Genomic DNA, 20,765 nt, shown 5'->3' with positions numbered 1-20,765 from the left:
ATTAGCAGGAAAAAAAAATATAATGCTACTTTGAATTTTAAACCAATTTCATACTATATATAGATGTAAAACAATTTAAACTTGAAATAAATAAATAAATAATAGGATTTGAATTAAATTGAAAGACAGTTATCTTTTTTAAACTAATCAAATGACTATCCTTCCTAAAAGTAAAAAAATGGAGCACACCAAAGTTTTTTTGGTACTTCCTTTTAAGAAGAAGATTTTTTTTCAAGCTATGGTAGTAACAGAATCAAATCAACAAGTTTTATGGCTCTGATGAACTAAATTTTATAAATAAATATCGATTTCCTTTTCTATATTTCTCTTTCTATGTAGAGAAAATATTCTAATACAAATATTTGAACTTGAAATAAAAAATTTGAATTTGAATTAAAAGTTAAAACATGTGCAATTCAAATATCATCATATAAAGAACATTAGAATCCCCCCCCCCCCCCCAACCCGTAGATTGGGTTATCTTTGTAATGAATTTATAATGCAATAAAAATTTAAAATTTATTATACCCCCTAAAATTTTGGCGAAACATATTATTTCTCATTCAATGTTACATTTAATAATTAGGTCATCAGATGTATGAAAAAAAGGATGTGATTATGATTAACTTTTCAAATTTAAAATAAGATTTGGTGGTTTTAGGTTAACCTCCTATATATACCCTTCTAGTAACACATAAGTTAAATTAGGTTTGCTCCTTAAAGTTATCTTCCTGCCATCACCGCTTCTTTCAAAATTATTTTTTCTCCGTCTTCCCTTTCTGATAGAAGGATCTGCCATTATATATCTGATAGAAGGATCAGCCATTATATATCTGATAGAAGGATCTGCCATTATATATGTATATTGATTAAATAGGCCTCCATTTTCTTTTATTTTTTATTTTCACTATGTTTTATAGCGCCACAAATGTATGGGAAAGGATGAATATATAATTTTTTTGTGTGAACTGATTGATTAATCTTTTTTAGTTTTGTTTTCGAATGAATGACCATATGTGGCTTTATCTTGTGATATGTCGTTTTATGTACTAATTTGCATTATTTCTCTACCATTTTGTTGCATAAGTTACTTTCATGTTCTTAACTTTTTATCAATACCTCCAGAGAATTTATATCGTTAGTTCGCTTATTTGTAAATATTTTATGTAACTGCAGGTCATATTGCTTACTTATATCATATTAGCAAAAAAGAAATATGAAACTTTATTATAAGTATTTAGTTTTCTTAGTTTCTTTTTGAATTTTAGAACATCTCATAATACTTCGGATTATAGAATGCATTAATTTATTTTTATAGTGTTTGAAACATAGATGGAGGAGCAGGAATTGGCGATGGCAATTCTTAATTTGTCGTAATTTCAAGCTATTATTTGATATTTTGGTTGATTTTATGTGTTTTTTAATTATTATTATTTAATGGTGGTGATAATTTATCTATTAATCCAATTTTGAGAGAAATATGGCTAGATTAAGTAATGTATAATACAATAACAATAGATAAAAATTGTAGAAAAGAATTTTTTTCTAAAATTATCTTCTTATAGTGTAGATATATTTGGATAAGATTTTATTTGAATATGAGATGAAAATCATTTGAATTATCATTAAAAAGTTATATTATGGATAAAGTTACGTAACTGAAATCATAACAGATAAAGTTAAAAATAAGAAATATTGAACAACAAAAGAATTTCAAGCTTTGGCAATGTAATGATACCAAGTAATAAATATAATACCTATAATGATAAACAAGGAATACAAACGTAAAAAACTTTAATGTAGAAATATAGAGGAATATGACTTAACAATATATAAAAAGATTAAGCATAAAATTAAATAGTTAATACTCACCGCGCATCACGCGGGTACGTATACTAGTATCTAATAAAAGGGAGTGACGAACTTATTAGCTAAAGAAGGAGCTATATTATGTGGAGATTTTCTCTCTTTTAAAGGAAAAATGTATGCGTGAAATTTTTACACAGTATATTTTGGCGATCCCTCAAGATCCTTGACAATGAAACTTTTGTCCATTAATATGAAATTCGTCAAGGTTTATGACCAAATTCTTGCAATCTGTTAAATTTGATACCACAATGCAAATTTTTCCCAACAATTTGAAATTTTTTGCAATTTGACAGAATTTTATTACCTAATATTGGTGGCAAATTTATTTTTACAAGGTTTTCAAAATGAGGTAAAAATTTAAATAGCAGTAGTAACACTTAACATCCTATTTACACGAATCACGTAAGAAAAAGAGGGTACAATTATTGGTCGATGATATGGACACTATTTTCCAAATTAGAAAGGTCGCTTTTAAGCAGGAATTGGTTGTCATTTGTCAAATAGCCCAAATCTACTAATATGATCATTCTATGAAATTCAACGTAATTATTGTACCTGACTCTTGAGTTATAGCACAAGGTAATAAGGAAGTTTCTCAGACGGTACTCCAGATTGATGTTAAGCTTGACCTGTCCGTCAATAAAGAATTTAAATTATATACGTTGATAGTATAAGAGAACGAAAAAGGATCAAATGTCCTTATCGTATTCAAAATGAACTAAAGTTTATCTTTCTTCCACCTATCGGGCTGCAATCTTTAACATTAATTGTTGTGTTAAAAATGCTCTCTTTCCACCTATTGAACCCTAAGTGACTGTTAATTTTTGGGTTAAAATAAAACCACCCCCCCCCCCTCCCCCCTTTTGACAAAATTAAGAGATGAAACATGTGGTGCTTTAATAAAAAAAGGTGGCACTGACTTATTAGTCTACGTGGCTCCAACCATAAATAACCCGACTCATCCGGATTAACCTGAAATAACTAGAAACCATTTGTTTGTGTCCAGTTTCTTTGATGCTTCATGTGTTTGCGACTTAATGGATTCAAAAGACAACAATATATTCTGTTTGAAGTTACGATTTTTGGTTCAGAACTGGTGCAAACAAGCTCCAATCGATTCCTGATCTAAGTTCGACTTAACAACTTCATCCTTTAATAATGGTGGATTTTAATTAATTAAAAATCTAGCCCCAACAATTCCTGACAAATAAATTTGAATGAATCGGATAATCTTTTGGGCTGATTTTAATATTCACGTGAAACCGATAAACCATAAAGGGCAGTTGTGGTTCAATAAGTAGAAGGAGAGACATTTTTACTCTGAAAGTTAATGTTACGAGCAATTAGGGTCCAATAGATGGAAGAAGGACAAATTCAATTTGAATTATTTCCAATACGTTAGGAGTATGTTTGATCCTTTTCTGGTAAATAGTTTCTACACCATCATATTAATTTAATTGGTTGTAACAGGTTACTCTTCTAATTTTCAAGTTACTGGATGAGGTTTGCCATGATTACCTATTACTATAAGTGACTTGATAGCGTTGTTACATTAAAAACTCGTGAATGAATTCCAAGTCCACCACCGCAAACAAGTCAACAACCAGCAATAAAGTGAAGTCTTTGTACTATAATTAAATGGCACCATCTATAAATTTGCCTTCTCTCAACTTGATGAATTGTTCGATTTGCATAATGCCTGGTTTAAATATCCCTTTATGCCTTGTGCTTTTCTTCATCAGTAGCACAGTATCAGATGATGATACCTGTTACTGCCCAAACACAACTACTTACAATACAAACACCTCTTATCCTTCCAACCTCAGTTTGCTACTTTCAACCCTTTCTAATGCCTCTAAGGAACATAACTTTTACAATTCCTCCACTGGTGGCAGCGGTAGCAATGGTAATTCTGAAAGAATTTACGGTCTGTTTATGTGTCGAGGCGATATTGCCAGAGGGTCATGTCAAGATTGTGTAACTAGTTCTTCTAATAAAATAATCCACAGCTGCCCCCGCGGAAAAATGGCTGTATTTTGGTCGGACGGTTGCTTATTACGTTATTCTAATCAATCAATATTCCCCGAGCCAGATTATCAATCCATAATAAAAACACCAGATAAACCTTATATGCTAAATAAAACTATTCGATTTACCACTGATGAACAGAGCAGGTTCAAACAGAAGCTACGAGAAATGATGGATGATGTGGTGACTCAAGCTGCCAGTGATCGTTCGATAGGCAAGAGATTTGTCACTAGACAAACCAAATTAAGCAGCGACATAACAATTTATGCCTTGGCTCAATGCCTTCCTGATATTTCTTCTTCTGATTGCCACAAGTGCCTTGCAAATGCGACCAATGTTTTCCATAAGTGCTGTGATGAATATAGGGGTGCTAGGGTTCGATTTCCTAGTTGTGTTATGAGGTATGAAGTGTACCCATTCTACAATAGCCAAGGTACGTTTTACTAACACTCTATGCATGTTGGATAGGTTTGAAAACATAATAGTTTTCTTTATGTTTAACCCAATGTCTATGTTTTTACAACCATGGTAAGTTACACAACAAAGGGTATAATAGGTAATGGTAGATTCAGGATTTGAATTTTACGGGTTCAAGTTCGAAATTCTGCTATCCGGTTTAATTAATTCTAAATTTATTATCTGTATTATAATGTAATGTTCTTTTTAATACATATACATGATTTGAGTTAAAGTTACTAAGTTCAGATAACCAATATCTATTGCCCTACATCCGTCCTCGGTAATGAGATAGTTAATTGGGATTCTTCCATCTTTCAATCTTTAGGTAGGGAGCACTACTATCCGACACAAATTTGAATTGGTCCGGTCTGTGAGCTTCATTTTTTGGATTGTTAAAAATAAACATGGCAAGATTTACCAAAACATTAGTAGTTTTACACAAATGAAATTAAAAATATCACATCGAAGTTATATAATAAAGCAGTAGATGAATTTGAATTCTTGAATTGTTGATGCAGGGCATGCTGGAATCCCAAAACAAGTAGCACTAATTATTTGTGTAGTCGCTGTTGTCGCTATTTTGCTTCTACTATGCAGTGGAGTCTTTCATTTGCTACTGAGGAAAAGAAGGAAGAAAAGAATTAATACTCCAAAGGAGATGAATGGTAAATTAAAATACCAATATTCTTTATGCCTTTATAAGTACAATTGAAGTCCTTCAATTTCCTTAAATTTTTTTTTTTTCTATTTATATATGTTGCAGATGATCTTGGTGGGATTCTAACAGCTGAATCCTTGCAATATGACTTTAGTACAACTGAAGCTGCCACTAACTGTTTCTCTATGGAAAACAAAATTGGTGTAGGTGGATTTGGTGATGTCTATAAGGTAAAGTTGTAAACGATTTAACTTATATATAATCATTGTTTAATTTTTTCTTTTACAGTTTGCTAATCCTAACCTTTTATGGATGTTTACTTTTCATAAGTGATTAGACGATATATATATATATATATATATATATATATATATATATATATATATATATATATATATATATATTCTTTTTACACGATCAATGTAATTTAACCTACTATTGTAGGTCAAGTATCATTTTCATTAGGTTATCAATTAGTTATGTTTATCATTAAAATTTACCTGTAATTACCTTATTAATGACCTGATTGGTAAGTGTTTCTTATAACATCAATGCATAAGACTTAAATTCAAAATTCTTTTATATTGTCTATGTTTTCAAGTTAGATTTGATTGTAAATCCAAAATGTCCATTCATAATTCTTTCATTCAGGGGGAACTTGCTAGTGGACAAGAAATAGCTGTAAAAAGGCTATCAAGAAGATCAAGCCAAGGTGTAGATGAATTTAAGAATGAGGTTTTACTTGTAGCTAAGCTTCAACACAAAAATTTAGTCAGACTGCTCGGTTTTTGCTTGGAAGGAGAAGAAAAGATACTCATCTATGAGTTTGTGCCCAACAAAAGCCTCAACTATTTCTTATTTGGTTGGTTTATTTTTACTCCTCCTTTCAATTTCTGAGTCTTACTTTCTTTTTAGTTTGTCTAGAAAAGAAAATTAGTTTCTATATTTAGTAACTCTTATGGTATGTTTTAAGATACGAAGAAGCAAGCAACGTTGTGTTGGTCAGTTCGTGACAAGATTATAAGAGGAATAGTACGAGGATTAGTTTATCTTCATGAAGATTCTCGTCCTCGAATCATACACCGTGATCTCAAAGCAAGCAACATTTTGTTAGACAAAGACATGAACCCAAAAATTTCAGATTTTGGCACGGCTAGAATATTTGGAGTTGATCAAACTGAAGGAAGCACTGACATAGTAGTTGGCACATAGTAAGTATTTGTCAACAACTATAGATATGTATTCATATAATCCTTTCTCCTTTTTACATCCATCATATTAATTAAATTCTATTGCTACGATGTTGACAAAAAACTTGAACTTTTTTTAGCGGATCCGTTATGGGAGAGTGTTAATTAATGTGATTTATTTTTCTTTGTTAGCGGCTACATGTCTCCAGAATATGCGATGCATGGTCAATTTTCTGTGAAGTCTGATGTATTCAGTTTTGGTGTGCTTCTTCTAGAGATAATAAGTGGAAAGAGAAATAGATCGTTTTATCAAGAAGATAAATTTGACGACCTTCTTACCCACGTAAGAGCAAATTAATTGTATTTAAGAGTTCCCATTATTGACACTATCTTTCTACAACATTCAACTTTTCCTTTTTACAACCTAATCTGGAGGACACTGTGAATACTATGTTGATATTTATAGGCTTGGAAGTTGTGGAAAGATGGCAAAGCTATGGAACTTGTAGATCCAACTCTTATCGGTGACTCAAATTCAAGGTCTGAAATCATGAGATGTATACATATTGGACTCTTATGCGTTCAAAATGATTTGGATGAAAGACCTACAACTGTGTTGATAGCTCATATTCTCTGTACTGATTTTGCTACTCTGCCAGAGCCAAATCAACCAAAGATCTTTTAAGGATTATACTAGAATAGGAAAGATGAATCAACTCACGAGAAAATCCATTCCATCATCCGTTATTCAAGAATCAATTACTGAAGTCTATCCGAGGTAGTATACCCAAGATCACCACGTATAGACAATATTCTCAACTCTTAAAATCATCACAGCAAGTCTTTTGTAATGAATTTTTTACTTTCTGTGACAAATACGAAAAGACCTATTTCTTGTAGTGATAACTAGCTAATGACTCTCAATATTGAGCATTTTGGAATAGAACTTTTATTTTGAACTAGTGAATTTATCCGCGCTTCGCGTGGTCATAAGTATCAACATTCCAATAAATGTTAATCATTTCTATGATAAAAAATAAAAAAAAATAAAAAACATTCAAGTCAATTCAAAAGCTAATTCATACACTTATAAAATTTTACTTATTATCTAATTAAAAAAGATTCAATGAGTAGTTAAAAGAATTAGTAGGCAAAATTAGGATTACATAAATTTCATCTTACAACTCTACTTAGCATACAACATATCTAAATTTATTTTTAGTTGTACATTAAGAAGATAATATATATAAATGAAATATTAATTTTTTTATTAGCAATAAAATGTATCATCAGGCAACAAATCAGGTGCTTGTAATCACAAAGAGAGCAGACGCTTCTTAATAATAATTATAATCTTCTTGTTTTCATGAGTTGTAGTTTCAGTCAATTCCAAAATTTTAATCTTCATTATTAATTCACTAAAACTAATAATAAAAATTATATCAAAATCAAGGTTTGCAAATACCATTCTAACAAATCAAACTTACATTTAATACCATAAAAAAGTAGGAAATTACTATGTACAACATTTAATTCGATCACATGATCTTGTTCATCTCTAAAGAGAAGGGGAGCCTTGGAGTAACTGGTAAAGTTGATGCCATGTGACCAGGAGGTCACGTGTTCGAGCCGTGAAAATAGCACCAGATAAGGCTACATACAATAGACCCTGGGCGGAAACTTAATGCACCGGGCTGCCCCTGCCCTTCATCTCTAAAGATATCCAAGCATTCCAACACATTCTAAACATTTATAGTCAAGGTTAATGTAACACCTCGTACTTTCATACTAAACCATATCGGTAATATCCCGTAAATCCGAGTTAGATGTGAACGTATGAAACTAGTATAAAGATCATATTTTAGCTATATGAATCCATTCGGTGATAAACGGTGCTTTTGAAGTCAAACCAAAAAGTGAAGTTCTTAAGGCCTTCTAAATTCGTCTAAGTCCGAGACAGCTTGTACTTATGGCCGTTTTCGGGTAGTGACGTTAGGAATTTGAGAAAACTCAAAACATGAAAGTTGTAGGCCTTTGAAATACCTTTCCAACCATATATTATGGAGCTCAAACAGAGCTCTGTGCTAGAAGTTATACCCGTTTTACTCTGCGCGAAGTACACTTCAGGTGCGCGATCGCGCACCAGAGGCAGTGTTACTGCCTTCGCTGCGTGATCACCTGCGCGAAGTAACCTCCAGCTGCGCGACCGCGCACCGACCACGACGTTTTAAGAGCCAAATTTCGTTATATTCATTCCCACTTCGTTTTAAACCAATTTTTCTGAGGTAAAGAACCCTAAAGAAGTCTCTCAAGCCCTAAGGACGAAGCTCTTCTCTCCCAACCTTCAAGATACTTTAAGGTAAGCCTATTCCATGCATTCCAAGTCAATTCCAACATACGTTCATGATCATTAAGCAAGAACTCATCATTCTTAACATAGGGTTTTCAAGAAAACCCATCTCAAGGTTCAAGAATTCAAGGTTTTGGAAATCTTCTTCAAAGCTCAAGTCTTTAATTCAAGTTTTGGAGCGACTAAGGTATGTAGAGTTACTATCTACGTGTGGGAACATCATTGTTCTTCCCCACGCCTCATAATCCATAAAATTATGATTTCCTACTAAAACTAGGGTTTCTATACCATGCTCATGATAACCCTAGGTCCATGTCCATGATTATATTACGTAGGAATTGTTGTAATTCCATCATTGAGTTCTTAATATTTCTTTATGATTATTGAGAATCCGTCCGGAATCTATGAAAACCCATATCTTGTATTCCATGGGTTCTTGCATGCATGTTTTTTTTTTTTTTAAAAAAATGCTTATTTCATGAATATCCTACATGTCTACAAGTTTTCATGCAATTGTATTATATAACTATGTTCATGCCATGACTCAAGATACATACATGCTATTTACAAGTTATTTCATGAAACCATGTTTACAAGTTATTTCGTGAAATCATGATTACAAGACAAGTACAAGTTAATTCACGAAAATCATGGGCTTCTTAGCCAACTATATTATGTTCATGTTTTTGGGAGTTGCACGAATTACCGAGAAGGCTCGTATAGCTAAACTACGTAGCTACCGTAGGACAAGGATCGCTCCGCCCGCTAGGACGATACCTTAATTTTACACCGAATGGATCCATCGTGCACGATACCATCTTATACCCCGGCAAGGTATGAGGGCTCTGCTGGTCGCGGCGAGGACCAGACTCCACGTACCCACGTGGTGATATCACATGTCGGTTTATGAAATGCTCTCCCTACTTATCATGTTTTACTTATGTTATATATACATGTACTCATGCTCATGCTCATGTCCAGGTTTTCAGTTTCAGTTCTTATCATGTTATTCCATGTCCCATGTTAATTCTTTCGGTTCTTTACATACCAAAGACATTCAATGTGCTTTGACGTCCCCTTTTGTTGCCGGGCCCGCATTTCACGATGCGCAGTACGGATTTCAGACGACGCCTCTCGCTCGCAGATCTACACGTACCAGCTTATTGGTGAGCCCTATCTCATTCGGGGTTTAGAGATTGTCATTATTTAATTAGTTTCGCAACTAAAGGTATGTTGGGGGCCTTGTCCCAACAAGTATGTCTTCCAGTCAGGATTCACGATTAGAGGTTTCATAGACTAGTCAGTTTAGTTATGTTAGACATGCAAGGTGTTTAGCCATCTTTGGCTCAACTCATGATATTTCCGCATTTATGATTTAAATAAGTATTTCATTAAATTATTATGACATCTCATGTTTTATAAAAGCTCATTACGTTCATGCTATGTTTCCGCTCATGTATGCCTCATGATGATTAATGAAGCCTGGCGTTCGCTTTACATACGCAAAATCAGTACACCGAGTCACGCGTTACGCCTGCGCCATGGTTCGGGGCGTGACAGTTAACATGTATCCCGAGTTGATGGAAAAAGGTATTTGTCACATGTTAATGTATTTACAAATTTACACTGCCACACTTAAAACATAGTGGAAAAAGAAAGAAGTAGAAGTAGAAAGAAGAACGAAAGAGAAAACTAGTGGAGACGTATGAAGGAAAAAGTCAAAGCGTGGAAATGGAAACGGACCAGCGCTTCCCACGCACACTTGTCGGAATAATTTCGAATAAAAGAGAATTCACAATTTCTACGGCTTTTTGTACAAGCACCAGTAGTATGTGGTCTTCGCTCAAACTTTCATTTCTATAAACAGTCATAAAGCAATAAGGTTAGAAATTATAGTAGTGTTTGGCTGTGCCTCCCCTTTTCGAAGTCATGCTTGTTAGTGCTTTTATAACTAATAGCCTGTTTGTCCAAGCTTATTTTTTTCTAAATGTATTTATTTTTTTAATAAGTGCTTATTTTAAAAAAATGAGGTATTTGACTAAGCTTTTGGGAGAAAGTAAATGCTTTTGAGGAAAGAAGCTAAACTCTTTTAAGGAGCTAAAAAAAAATAATTTTCGCCCGAAAACACTTTTGAGAAAAACACACTTAGTTTCACTTTTTTAAAAGCTTGGCCAAACAATAATTACTGCTCAAAAGTGTTTTTTAAATTAATTGGCCAAACATAAACTGTTTTTTGCCAAAAGTACTTTTTTGAAAATCACTTTTCAAACAAAGCTGATTTTAGAAGATTAGCCAAACAGGCTATTAAATACTCCCTTTGTCCCATAATAAGTGTCACCTTAGCCAAAAAAATTTGTCTCATAATAAGTGTCACCTTAGGAAACCAAGACATAAATTGACTATTTTTTTCAAATTCTACCCTTAGATAATAAAGTAACATCTAAATGATGATTGAAAAAGCCACATAAAGAACTTGGTATTGTTGGATTCCCAATTTGAAAAGGTTTACTTCTTGTGCATGCTCTAATCAAAACGTAAAAGTAATTTATTTTTATTATATAGAGGTAATTTGGTAAACTTCACATTGCATTATTGGTTTCTTAATATGCGTATTTTTTGCTAAGATGACACTTAATAGGGGACGGAGGAAGTAGGTGTTTATACATGAAATGTATGATATTTAAAAAAGGGCAAAGGATATTAAATTTGCCCCTAAACTATGAAATGGAATAGATTTATTCTTTGTTGATAGTTGGGATCAAATATATTCTTGTCGTTATTCGTTGGGGTCAAATTTGCTCTCGAACTAGGCGAAATAAAACAAATTTGCCTTTATTTTTAAAGGGTGGAAGCTTAGCACCCATTGATATCACATGTCACGCAATTAAGGATTAATGTTTTTAAACGGAGGGTAAATTTGAATTGTTCGCATAGCTCAACAAAGAAATTTGACCCTTCTCCCTAAGATAAAAAATGTGTTTGCAGGTTAAAGTTATGTTTGGACATGTATTTCACTTGAAAAAAAATATTAAATTGTTGTGTGAGGGAATCCTTTTTATTTTATTTTTACTTAATCAAATTTGAAATTTTATTTCGTAAGTTTGGAGTGAATGAATTGATATAATGTATAAACAAATGTATTTTAGGGAAAAAAAACTTGACAAAAAAGAAAACTTTAGGCCAAACAAGTATTTCAAGTGATTTATATTCTCTTTCTTTTTGTCTTTTTTGTCTAATATAAGAAGCCACAGTTAGCAGCTTGAGGACTCTGTTTCATCAACATGCTTGCCTGGCAATTTGGAGGGTAATTATGGTATTTCTGAAAAGTTATCATTTTTACTGTTGCACATAGTTGAATGGAAATTTGTACTACTCTCACAATTGACTCTAAACCCACGTGCCTTTCTATTTTATTTCAAATGCGTCCCTGTCAGTAACATTGTGGTCCCGTTTTTATAGCTACATTTGTCCTTGATTGTTGAATTTATCTCAGTAGTATTTGTCTGTTAACATTTTAGTAAATGCGGACAAGTTTGAGTGCTTTTCAAGTCCCTAGAAAAGGTCACGTGCTAGAAAATCAATCAGTGGCCTCATGGGAGAGATGGGACCCACAGTACTATACTTATTCTATTTTTTTCTTGTGTTCTTCCAAGTTTAATACTCTTCCTAGTTGTTCTTAAACATTTCAAACCCATAATGCATTTACTTTATATTTTGAGAACTATAAAATATATATGTTGTTTCCGACATTTTTTCTGGAATCAAAATTTAACAAGATGGTATCAAATTTGGAATTAAGGGTGCGACGTCAAAATGATAACTCAAGTTGAGATTACTGTAGAATAGCAACCAAAAAAAAAAAGGAGAAGAAGAAGTAGAGCATCATAACATCATTTTGAGTTATAGTAGTAAATTAACTATTTTCCTATAGTTGCAGTTATTGGCATCTTATAACTCTTCAATTATCTCAAGTGAATTACCAAGAATCGAAATAACTAATTGGTTCACTTGAAAAGCAACTTTGCTTTATTGTCTCTTCATCATCAAACATTTTTTTGTGCGAATTGCCCTTCAAAAGCACTGGTCTTTAATTTTTGCCCCTAAATTGATGGTCTTTAATTTTTCCCTTCGCCTAATACCTCAAAGTTCTTGGTTAGGGCATTCCTGCGAATTGCCCATCATCAAATTACTATAAGATCAAACTTGTCAAGTCGCATATTGTTGATACCAGAACTAACGTAAGAACATAACATGCAAAAAACAATAATATTTTGTTGGGCACGTGCCACACACGGGCTTTTCATAATAATATTTATTTTATATTTGAAAGCAACAAAAATATAAATGTTGTTTTATATTTGAAAGCAACAAAAATATAAATGTTGTTTCCGAAATTTTTTCTGGAATTAAAATTTAACAAGATGAAATCAAATTTGGAATTAAGGGTGGAAAGTCAAAATCATAACTAAAGTTGTCATTACTGTAGAATACCCAAAAAAAAAAATGCGGAAAAGAAGCTGAGCATCATGATATCATGTTGAGTTATAATAGTAAATTACCTATTTTCCTATAATTGCAGTTATTAGCGTCCTGCAACTCTTCAGCTGCCTCAAGTGAATCACCAAAAATTTGAAACGACTAATTGGTTCACTCAAACAACAACTTTGCATTATTGTCTCTCCATCATCAAATTACTATAAGATCAAACTTATCAAGTCGCATATTATCGATATCGGAATTGACGTAAGAACACGAAATGCAAAAAATAATAATATTTTGTGCACGGGCTTTTCATATCTAGTAGCTATAGTAATAGAAGTATCCTCTGACTCACTTTCCAGTATTCTGAAAGTATTGCTTAGAGAGATTGAATTCAGTGTCACAAATTGTAACACCCTGCATTTTGGAACTAAGTTTAGACTCATAGCATTAGAGTTTTAGCGGAAAAACTGAAGGTTTGAACGTTTTGCGAAAATGGTTGATACACCTACTTCGGGCAGCGATAACTCCTTGATCAGTTTGAAATTTGGGAAAGTACCCTTAATGAAAGTTATAGTATGTAGAAATACCTTTCTAACGATATAAGGACCAAGCCAATCAGAGATCGGATCAAGGAGATATGATCATCTCAATATGGCTAATAGTAAAGCACTTGAAATCCTATAGAATCGGCTAAGTTTTCGATACGTCTGACTTCCAGTCAAATTTCGTGCAAATCCGTTGGGAATTTGAGGAACCTTCCTTGACAAAAGTTGTAGCCCTTTGAAATAGCTTTCCAACGGTATATTATGGAGCCTAAACGAAGCTGTGTACGAGAAGTTATGCCCATTTTAACGAACACTGTGCAAAACCGACACCCGTCGCTTCTCGGGGAGCGTGAGGGCGCGTGAGAGAGCACGCGATGGCCCCGCTTCGCGGAGAGATCGCGCAACTCTGAGTTTTTAGCTTCAGAATGTTGCACGATGCACCCGCATCGCGGAACCATCGCGAAACGGGTCAGTTTCGGGTCAAAAGGTCGGGTTTACGCGTTTTAAGTTATATTTAAGGTTTGGGGTTTATTTCCCCAAAGACCCCATTCACGAAAAATTAACCTAAAGTCAAGAAGAACAAGTCCCAAGCCTCAAGAACCCTACAAGGTAAGTTTTATCATGATTCTAGGGTGAATTTAAGTCCCTAATCCCTTTCTAACTCGAGTAAACTCTTCTAATCCATAGAGTTAGGATCGGGAACATTTTTGTTGGATGTGGAAACCCTAGAACCCGAATTCAAGAGGATTGGACTTCAAAAGGTAATGTTTCTACTCTCTAATCATGTATAGTTGTGAATTGATGAGTTCGTGGGAGAATAGTAAATGGGTTTGATAAAGAGGATTATATAAACTATGCTAGAGTTTTGGATTGTTGACTTGAGATTGTTATAATGATATGGGTGATGGAGAATGATGTTAATTACATCTAATTGAGATTGTAGAATCACCTAGAAGTAATAGAATGGGAATTGGGTGAAGAAACACCATTAATGGAGATTGTGGAGCTTTATGCCCACTAAGTGTTTGATAAAATGCTTAGATGACCAAAGCATGAATATTATTGCTAATATAGAATCCCTTTGGCTTGTATTGATATAGATCAAAGTTGAAAGGGGCGACGAACATTGTATTTCGCTCAAAGGCTGGAATTAAGGTATGTGAGGCTAACTATCTACGTTAGGGAATGTTCATGATTCTCCCTATGCCTCATTCTTCATACTTGTCGCAATTTGACTCGGAATACGCTTTAGCCCTAGTTTTATGATATGTTGTCAGAATCGTTATCTTCTAGGGTTGCGCATTCGAAATTCCGCTCATGGTTGTCAATTTGAAGATCATGAACTCGGCACGTAATCTTTATAGACTTATGTATTGTTACCACATGAGTCTCGGTCTAGAAATTCGGTATGCTCGAAACAATCGGTGTTTTCAATTCAATTGGATGTCTATTTCGGTTCGATTGTTCATTGTTGTTATGGTCTCGGTCCTTATTAATTAACCATAATTATACATATGTGATTTTGCCCGAGGGCACAAAGACGATGCTTGTGTATACGTATACATGGCCGAGGCCATTGGATCGACGCACTACTAGGCCGAGGCCATAGCGTGCATTTATTATTGGGCCGAGGCCCCACATATACAAACACGTATAATACGGATGATTCGGATACGGAAGCGAGGAGTATTCATAACTCTACTTCCTTGCTATTACGATTCTGATTATCGATTTCGGTATTTTATTGCTTGATTGCTTTACATACCAAGACAATTCAAATGTGCGATGTCCTTTTATTGTTGGGGCTCGCGTCTCGCGATGCGAGTAACGATATCTGAGTGTTGACAACTCGGTATTTAGAGTGCACGTATCGGTATTGCGAGCCCCAAATTCCGCCGGGCGTTGTCGGTCATCCGGTCGGTTCGGTTTATAGATAAATTTATTATTCAAGACTTCTTAGAGGCTTCATGATACCGATTCGAGACGGTGATATTTATTATGTTAGCCTTGTTGGCAAGTCGTTCGGTTGTTTGGTTTAGCCATGTTGGCTACTTTCGATATGTTCGGATTGTCTAAGTATTTCCGCATTATGATATTTCAAAGAGACTTTTAGTTAATCGGCATGTGTTAGTTTTATTTTATCAATTAGTTATGTTTTGATATCACATGTTGATTCGGCCCGACGATTGGTTCGCTCGGTCGCGTACATGCGAATGCACCGGGTGCCGTGTTACGTCCAGGCCCAGGTTCGGGGCGTGACACAAAACATGCTAATTAAAATTTTACACAATAAGTTATGGCGATCTATCAGGATTTGACCAAATTTTGGATATTCGTCAGAATTCGTGAAAAAAATAAGTTTTAACCATGAAGTGAAGTTCATCAGAATTTGAGGGGAATGGACACTAGCCCAATTAGAAAGGTAGTATCTTTTAAGGAGGAACGTGTTTTCATTTGTCAAATAGCCCAAATCTACTATTCGCTCCAGTCACTTTTACTTGTCTCGTATACTAAAAATATATTTTCAATTTTACTTGTCACTTTTAACATGTTAAGAGAAAAACATATTTCTTTTTTATATTTTATCCTTAGCATTAATTAATCATTTTTCAAGACTTAAGACTAAACATTAATTAACATGCATATGGTGGGAAAATACCATATCAATTATTATTTCTTCAAAGATGTGCAAAGTCCGAACTTAACAAGTAAAAGTGGACGGAGGGAGTAATATGATCCTTCTATGAAACTTAATTTTATTACTGTACCCGACTCTTGAGTTACAACACAAGGCAATAAGGATGTTTCTCAGAGGGTGCTCCATCAATCGTTGATGTTGAAACTTGACCTGGCCGTCAATGAAGAATTTAAATTTATACATTGACAATATAAAGATATTTTTACGCTTTTTGGTAAATTTGATCGGTTATAGTAGGTTACTTTTCTACTATTTTTAAATTGATAATGCATACAACTTAAACTCGTAAATGAAATCCAAGTCACCAGAGAAAACAAGTCAACAACCAACACTAAACTAAAGACTTCGCACTGATTAAATGGTCCTTTACTCAGCATCTATAAATTTGCCTTCTGTCAACTTGATGATCGTTCAATTTGCACAATGCCTAGTTTGAATATCCCATTATGCCTTGTGCTTTTCTTGATCAGCCAAAGTATCAGAATTACAGTATCAGCTCTTGATGACTATTATTGCCCAAACACAACTACTTACAGTACAAATTCCTCTTATCATTCCAACCTCATCTTACTACTTTCAACCCTTTCTAACGCCTCAAGCAAATATGGTTTTTACAATTCCTCCACTGGCATCGGCAGTAATTCTGAAAGAATCTATGGTTTGTTTATGTGTCGAGCTGATATTTCAAGTGGGTATTGTCAAGATTGTGTGACTATAGCTGCTAAAAATATAATCCAGTGCTGCCCCGGCAGAAAAACGGCTGTATTTTGGTTGAACCGGTGCTTATTACGTTATACGAATCGATCAATTTTCCCCGATCCAGATTATGGATCCATAATTAACAAACCAGATAGACCTTATGTTCTACGTAATCCTATTCAGATTACCTCTGATGAACAGACCATGTTCAAACAGAAGCTGGGGGAATTGATAGATGACGTGGCGACTCAGGCTGCTAGTGATCATTCGATAGGCAAGAAATTCGCCACCAGAGACACCAATTTTACTGTTAACAAAACAGTTTATGCCTTAGCTCAATGCATTCCTGATCTTTCTTCTTCTGCTTGCCTAAAGTGCCTTAGGATTGTGATCAAAGTTGTCCATAAGTTTCCTGATGAACCTAGGGGTGCTAGAGTTCAATTTCCCAGTTGTTTTATGAGGTATGAAGTGTACCCCTTCTACAACAGCAAGCCACCTGCTCTGTCCTATAATCGAGGTACTGTTTACTATACAATAGCAAGCAAACTGCTTTGTTCTTAACGGGCCTATCAGGCACGAATTTTAATTTGTCGAGAGGGTAAGCTTCATAATCCGAATGGTAAAATAAAATGGCAAAATACACCAAACTATTAGTGGTGGTACATGAAAAAAAACGTAAATATGAATTTGAATTCTTGAATTGTTGATGCAGGGCATAATGGAATTCCAAAACATGTAGTCCTAATTTTCTGTGTAGTCGTTGCCATCGTTCTTTTGTTTCTACTATCCAGTGGACTCTTTCCTTTGCTACTGAGGAGAAGGAGAAGGAAAAGAAATAATACACTAAAGGAGATGAATGGTAAGATGCTACTATAATTATGATCTTTATGCTTTTAGTAGTCAAGTCCTTTGTTTTCCTTTATTAATTATTTCTTCTCTTCTATGTATTTACATAAGTTGCAGTTGATCTTAGTGGGATTCTAACGGCTGAATCCTTGCAATATGACTTTAATACAATTGAAGCTGCCACTAACTGTTTCTCTATGGAAAACAAAATTGGTGTTGGTGGATTTGGTGATGTATTTAAGGTAAAGTAGATTCATGATTACTCCAATTTATATGACGCGTTATATTTTCCAGATCACTAATCCCATTTCTTATGGATAATTACTTGTGTTAGGAGACTTGATAATATAAAACTCAAAATATTCAGTCACAATTCTTTTAAGTCATTCAGGGTGAGCTTGTAACTGGACAAGAGATAGCTGTAAAAAGACTATCAAGAAGGTCAAGCCAAGGTGTAGATGAATTTAAGAATGAGGTTGTACTTGTAGCTAAGCTTCAACACAGAAATTTAGTGAGACTGCTCGGTTTTTGCTTGGAAGGAGAAGAAAAGATACTCATCTATGAGTTCGTGCCCAACAAAAGCCTCGATTATTTCTTATTTGGTTGGTTTGGTTATACTCCCTTATTCAATTTATGAGTCTTACTTTTATTTTTAGTCTGTCTATAAAATAATGTCAATTTCTATATTTAGTAACTCTTATGGTATGTTTAAGATACGAAGAAGCAAGCGGCTCTGAGTTGGTCAGTACGTGACAAGATTATTAGAGGAATAGTACGAGGATTAGTTTATCTTCATGAAGACTCTCGTCCTCGAATCATACATCGTGATCTTAAAGCAAGCAATATTTTGTTAGACAAAGACATGAACCCAAAAATTTCAGATTTTGGCATGGCTAGGATTTTTGGAGTTGATCAAACTGAAGGAAGCACAAGCATAATTGTTGGCACATAGTAAGTGCACCGGGCTTTGCCTTTTTTTAAAAACTATTGATGCCATGCGTGTCAAGTGTGCATGCGCGTACTTAGTGTTAAAAAATAACTTCAAATTTTTTATGGATCGGTATTTTTAGCACATTGTTAATTAATGTGATTTATTTTTATTTGTTAGCGGCTACATGTCTCCAGAATATGCGATGCACGGTCAGTTCTCTGTGAAGTCTGATGTATTCAGTTTCGGTGTGCTTCTTTTGGAGATAATAAGTGGAAAGAGAAATAGATCATTTTATCAAGAAGATAAATTTGATGACCTTCTTACCCATGTAAGTGTAAATTAATAGTATTGAACAGGTGATCCCCTTATTTTCCTTTCGATAGTATGTATTTTTCAGTTCTATTCATGTTTCTCCCAACTGCAATAGTAATTTCTTCTGCGTCATGTATGTTTGTACATAATATTATCATGTTCAAATCCTAATATATATTATTGATTTAATAGATATTGCATATAAGTTTATGCATAAAGCCATTTTAACATTATCCTTCTACAACGTTCAATTGTTTTTTATAACCTTTAGAGGACACTATGAATACTTTGTCGGTATTTATAGGCTTGGAAGCTGTGGAAAGATGGAAAAGCTATGGAACTTGCAGATTCAACTCTTATCGGTGACTCAAATTCAAGGTTTGAAATCATGAGATGTATACATATTGGGTTGTTATGCGTTCAAAATGATTTGGATCAAAGACCTACGACTGTTTTGATAGCTCACATTCTCAGTACTGATTCTGCTACTCTGCCAGAGCCAAATCAACCAGCATCCTATAAGGATTACACTAGAATAGGAAAGATGGATCAACACACAAGCAAATCAATTCCATCGTCCGTTATTCAAGAATCAATTACTGAAGTCTACCCAAGATAGTATAGCCAAGATCATCACGTACAGAAACTAGTATAATCTTTCAAAATTCAAATCGCCACAAAACATTTTTTATGACGATTTTTTCACTTTCTGCAAAGACTAGAAAAAGTCCTATTTCTTGAAGTGATAAATAGTGAGTCTCAATTATTGTATGAGGAGTCTGTGAAAAGATATCTTTTGATTGTGTTTTAATTATTTTGTTTAATTTACGTACATTTTTTGTTCATAGTTATAAGATTTTGGTCACGACCTAATTTTTAATCAAGTCATGATTGGTACCTGATGCCTTAACTTGACCAAACGAATCAACTTGTCCATTCTAACTTGTACTATCATATTACATACTCAACATGCGTTTAAGAAACTTAACCTTCTGTTTTAAAACTTTATACGGAACAATCTTTAAATAATCGCAAGTGATGGAATTCACATTTAATCAAAATATTAGAGTCTTCTCCTTTCCTTTTGAGACAGTTTTGCAGGATAAATTAATAAAGTGTGTTGAATTGCTATTTTGCTGTCATATCTTTTTCTGCGTCGAATTCCTTATCTTTTATTTTCCTATCTTTTCTTTTGATACGAGGGTCTTTAATTTCGGAAACAACCTCTCTGTCCCACAAGGGTAGGGCTAAGGTCTGCGTAAATCCTACCCTCCTAAACGCACCCCCCCCCCCCCCCCCAACTTTTGGTATGTTGTTGTTGAATTGATTCAATCATCTTTGTATCCAACCCCCCCCCCCCCCCAACCCTCCACCTCCCCCTCCCCCCTTTTTTGTCTAATTCCTCATCCCTATTCTACCTTTTCTACATACCTCTAGACTACAATCTCGTCAGATGGAGACGATTTTATACTACTATAATTAAATTGTTCCTCAAACACCAATTCAAGTTCAGGGGAGGTTATCAAGGAGAAACAATCGTAGTCACTAAATCGTATGAAACAAAGCAATCATGATCATACATGTTCTAAAAGAAACATATTCCGCGTAAAAGGAAGAAACAACACACACTTAAAGCATAAATAAGTGAAGTGTGCTTACATTGCCATCCCATATAGCAGCATGAAATCAACCGGGGGA

The 20,765-nt window shown here is 34.2% G+C and overlaps 1 protein-coding gene across 1 annotated transcript; it reads left to right on the top strand.

Annotated features, from left to right (window-relative positions):
• The first annotated feature begins 3,453 nt into the window (after nucleotides 1-3,453).
• On the top strand, nucleotides 3,454-19,857 carry LOC132039342 (uncharacterized). The gene is given in 15 exon segments (XM_059429841.1): nucleotides 3,454-4,330; nucleotides 4,875-5,021; nucleotides 5,120-5,244; nucleotides 5,666-5,876; nucleotides 5,988-6,225; nucleotides 6,397-6,547; nucleotides 6,671-6,889; nucleotides 6,891-6,982; nucleotides 16,633-17,495; nucleotides 17,691-17,837; nucleotides 17,936-18,066; nucleotides 18,216-18,426; nucleotides 18,538-18,775; nucleotides 18,933-19,083; nucleotides 19,372-19,857. Coding segments are annotated over 15 exon segments (4,062 nt in total). The 5' UTR covers nucleotides 3,454-3,507; the 3' UTR covers nucleotides 19,687-19,857.
• Nucleotides 19,858-20,765: the final 908 nt, after the last annotated feature.

The sequence above is a fragment of the Lycium ferocissimum genome, chromosome 12, assembly GCF_029784015.1.
Source record: "Lycium ferocissimum isolate CSIRO_LF1 chromosome 12, AGI_CSIRO_Lferr_CH_V1, whole genome shotgun sequence".
NCBI lineage: Eukaryota > Viridiplantae > Streptophyta > Magnoliopsida > Solanales > Solanaceae > Lycium > Lycium ferocissimum.
The sequence above is the reverse complement of the archived record's forward strand: the minus strand, read 5'-3'. Positions and strand labels throughout refer to the sequence as shown.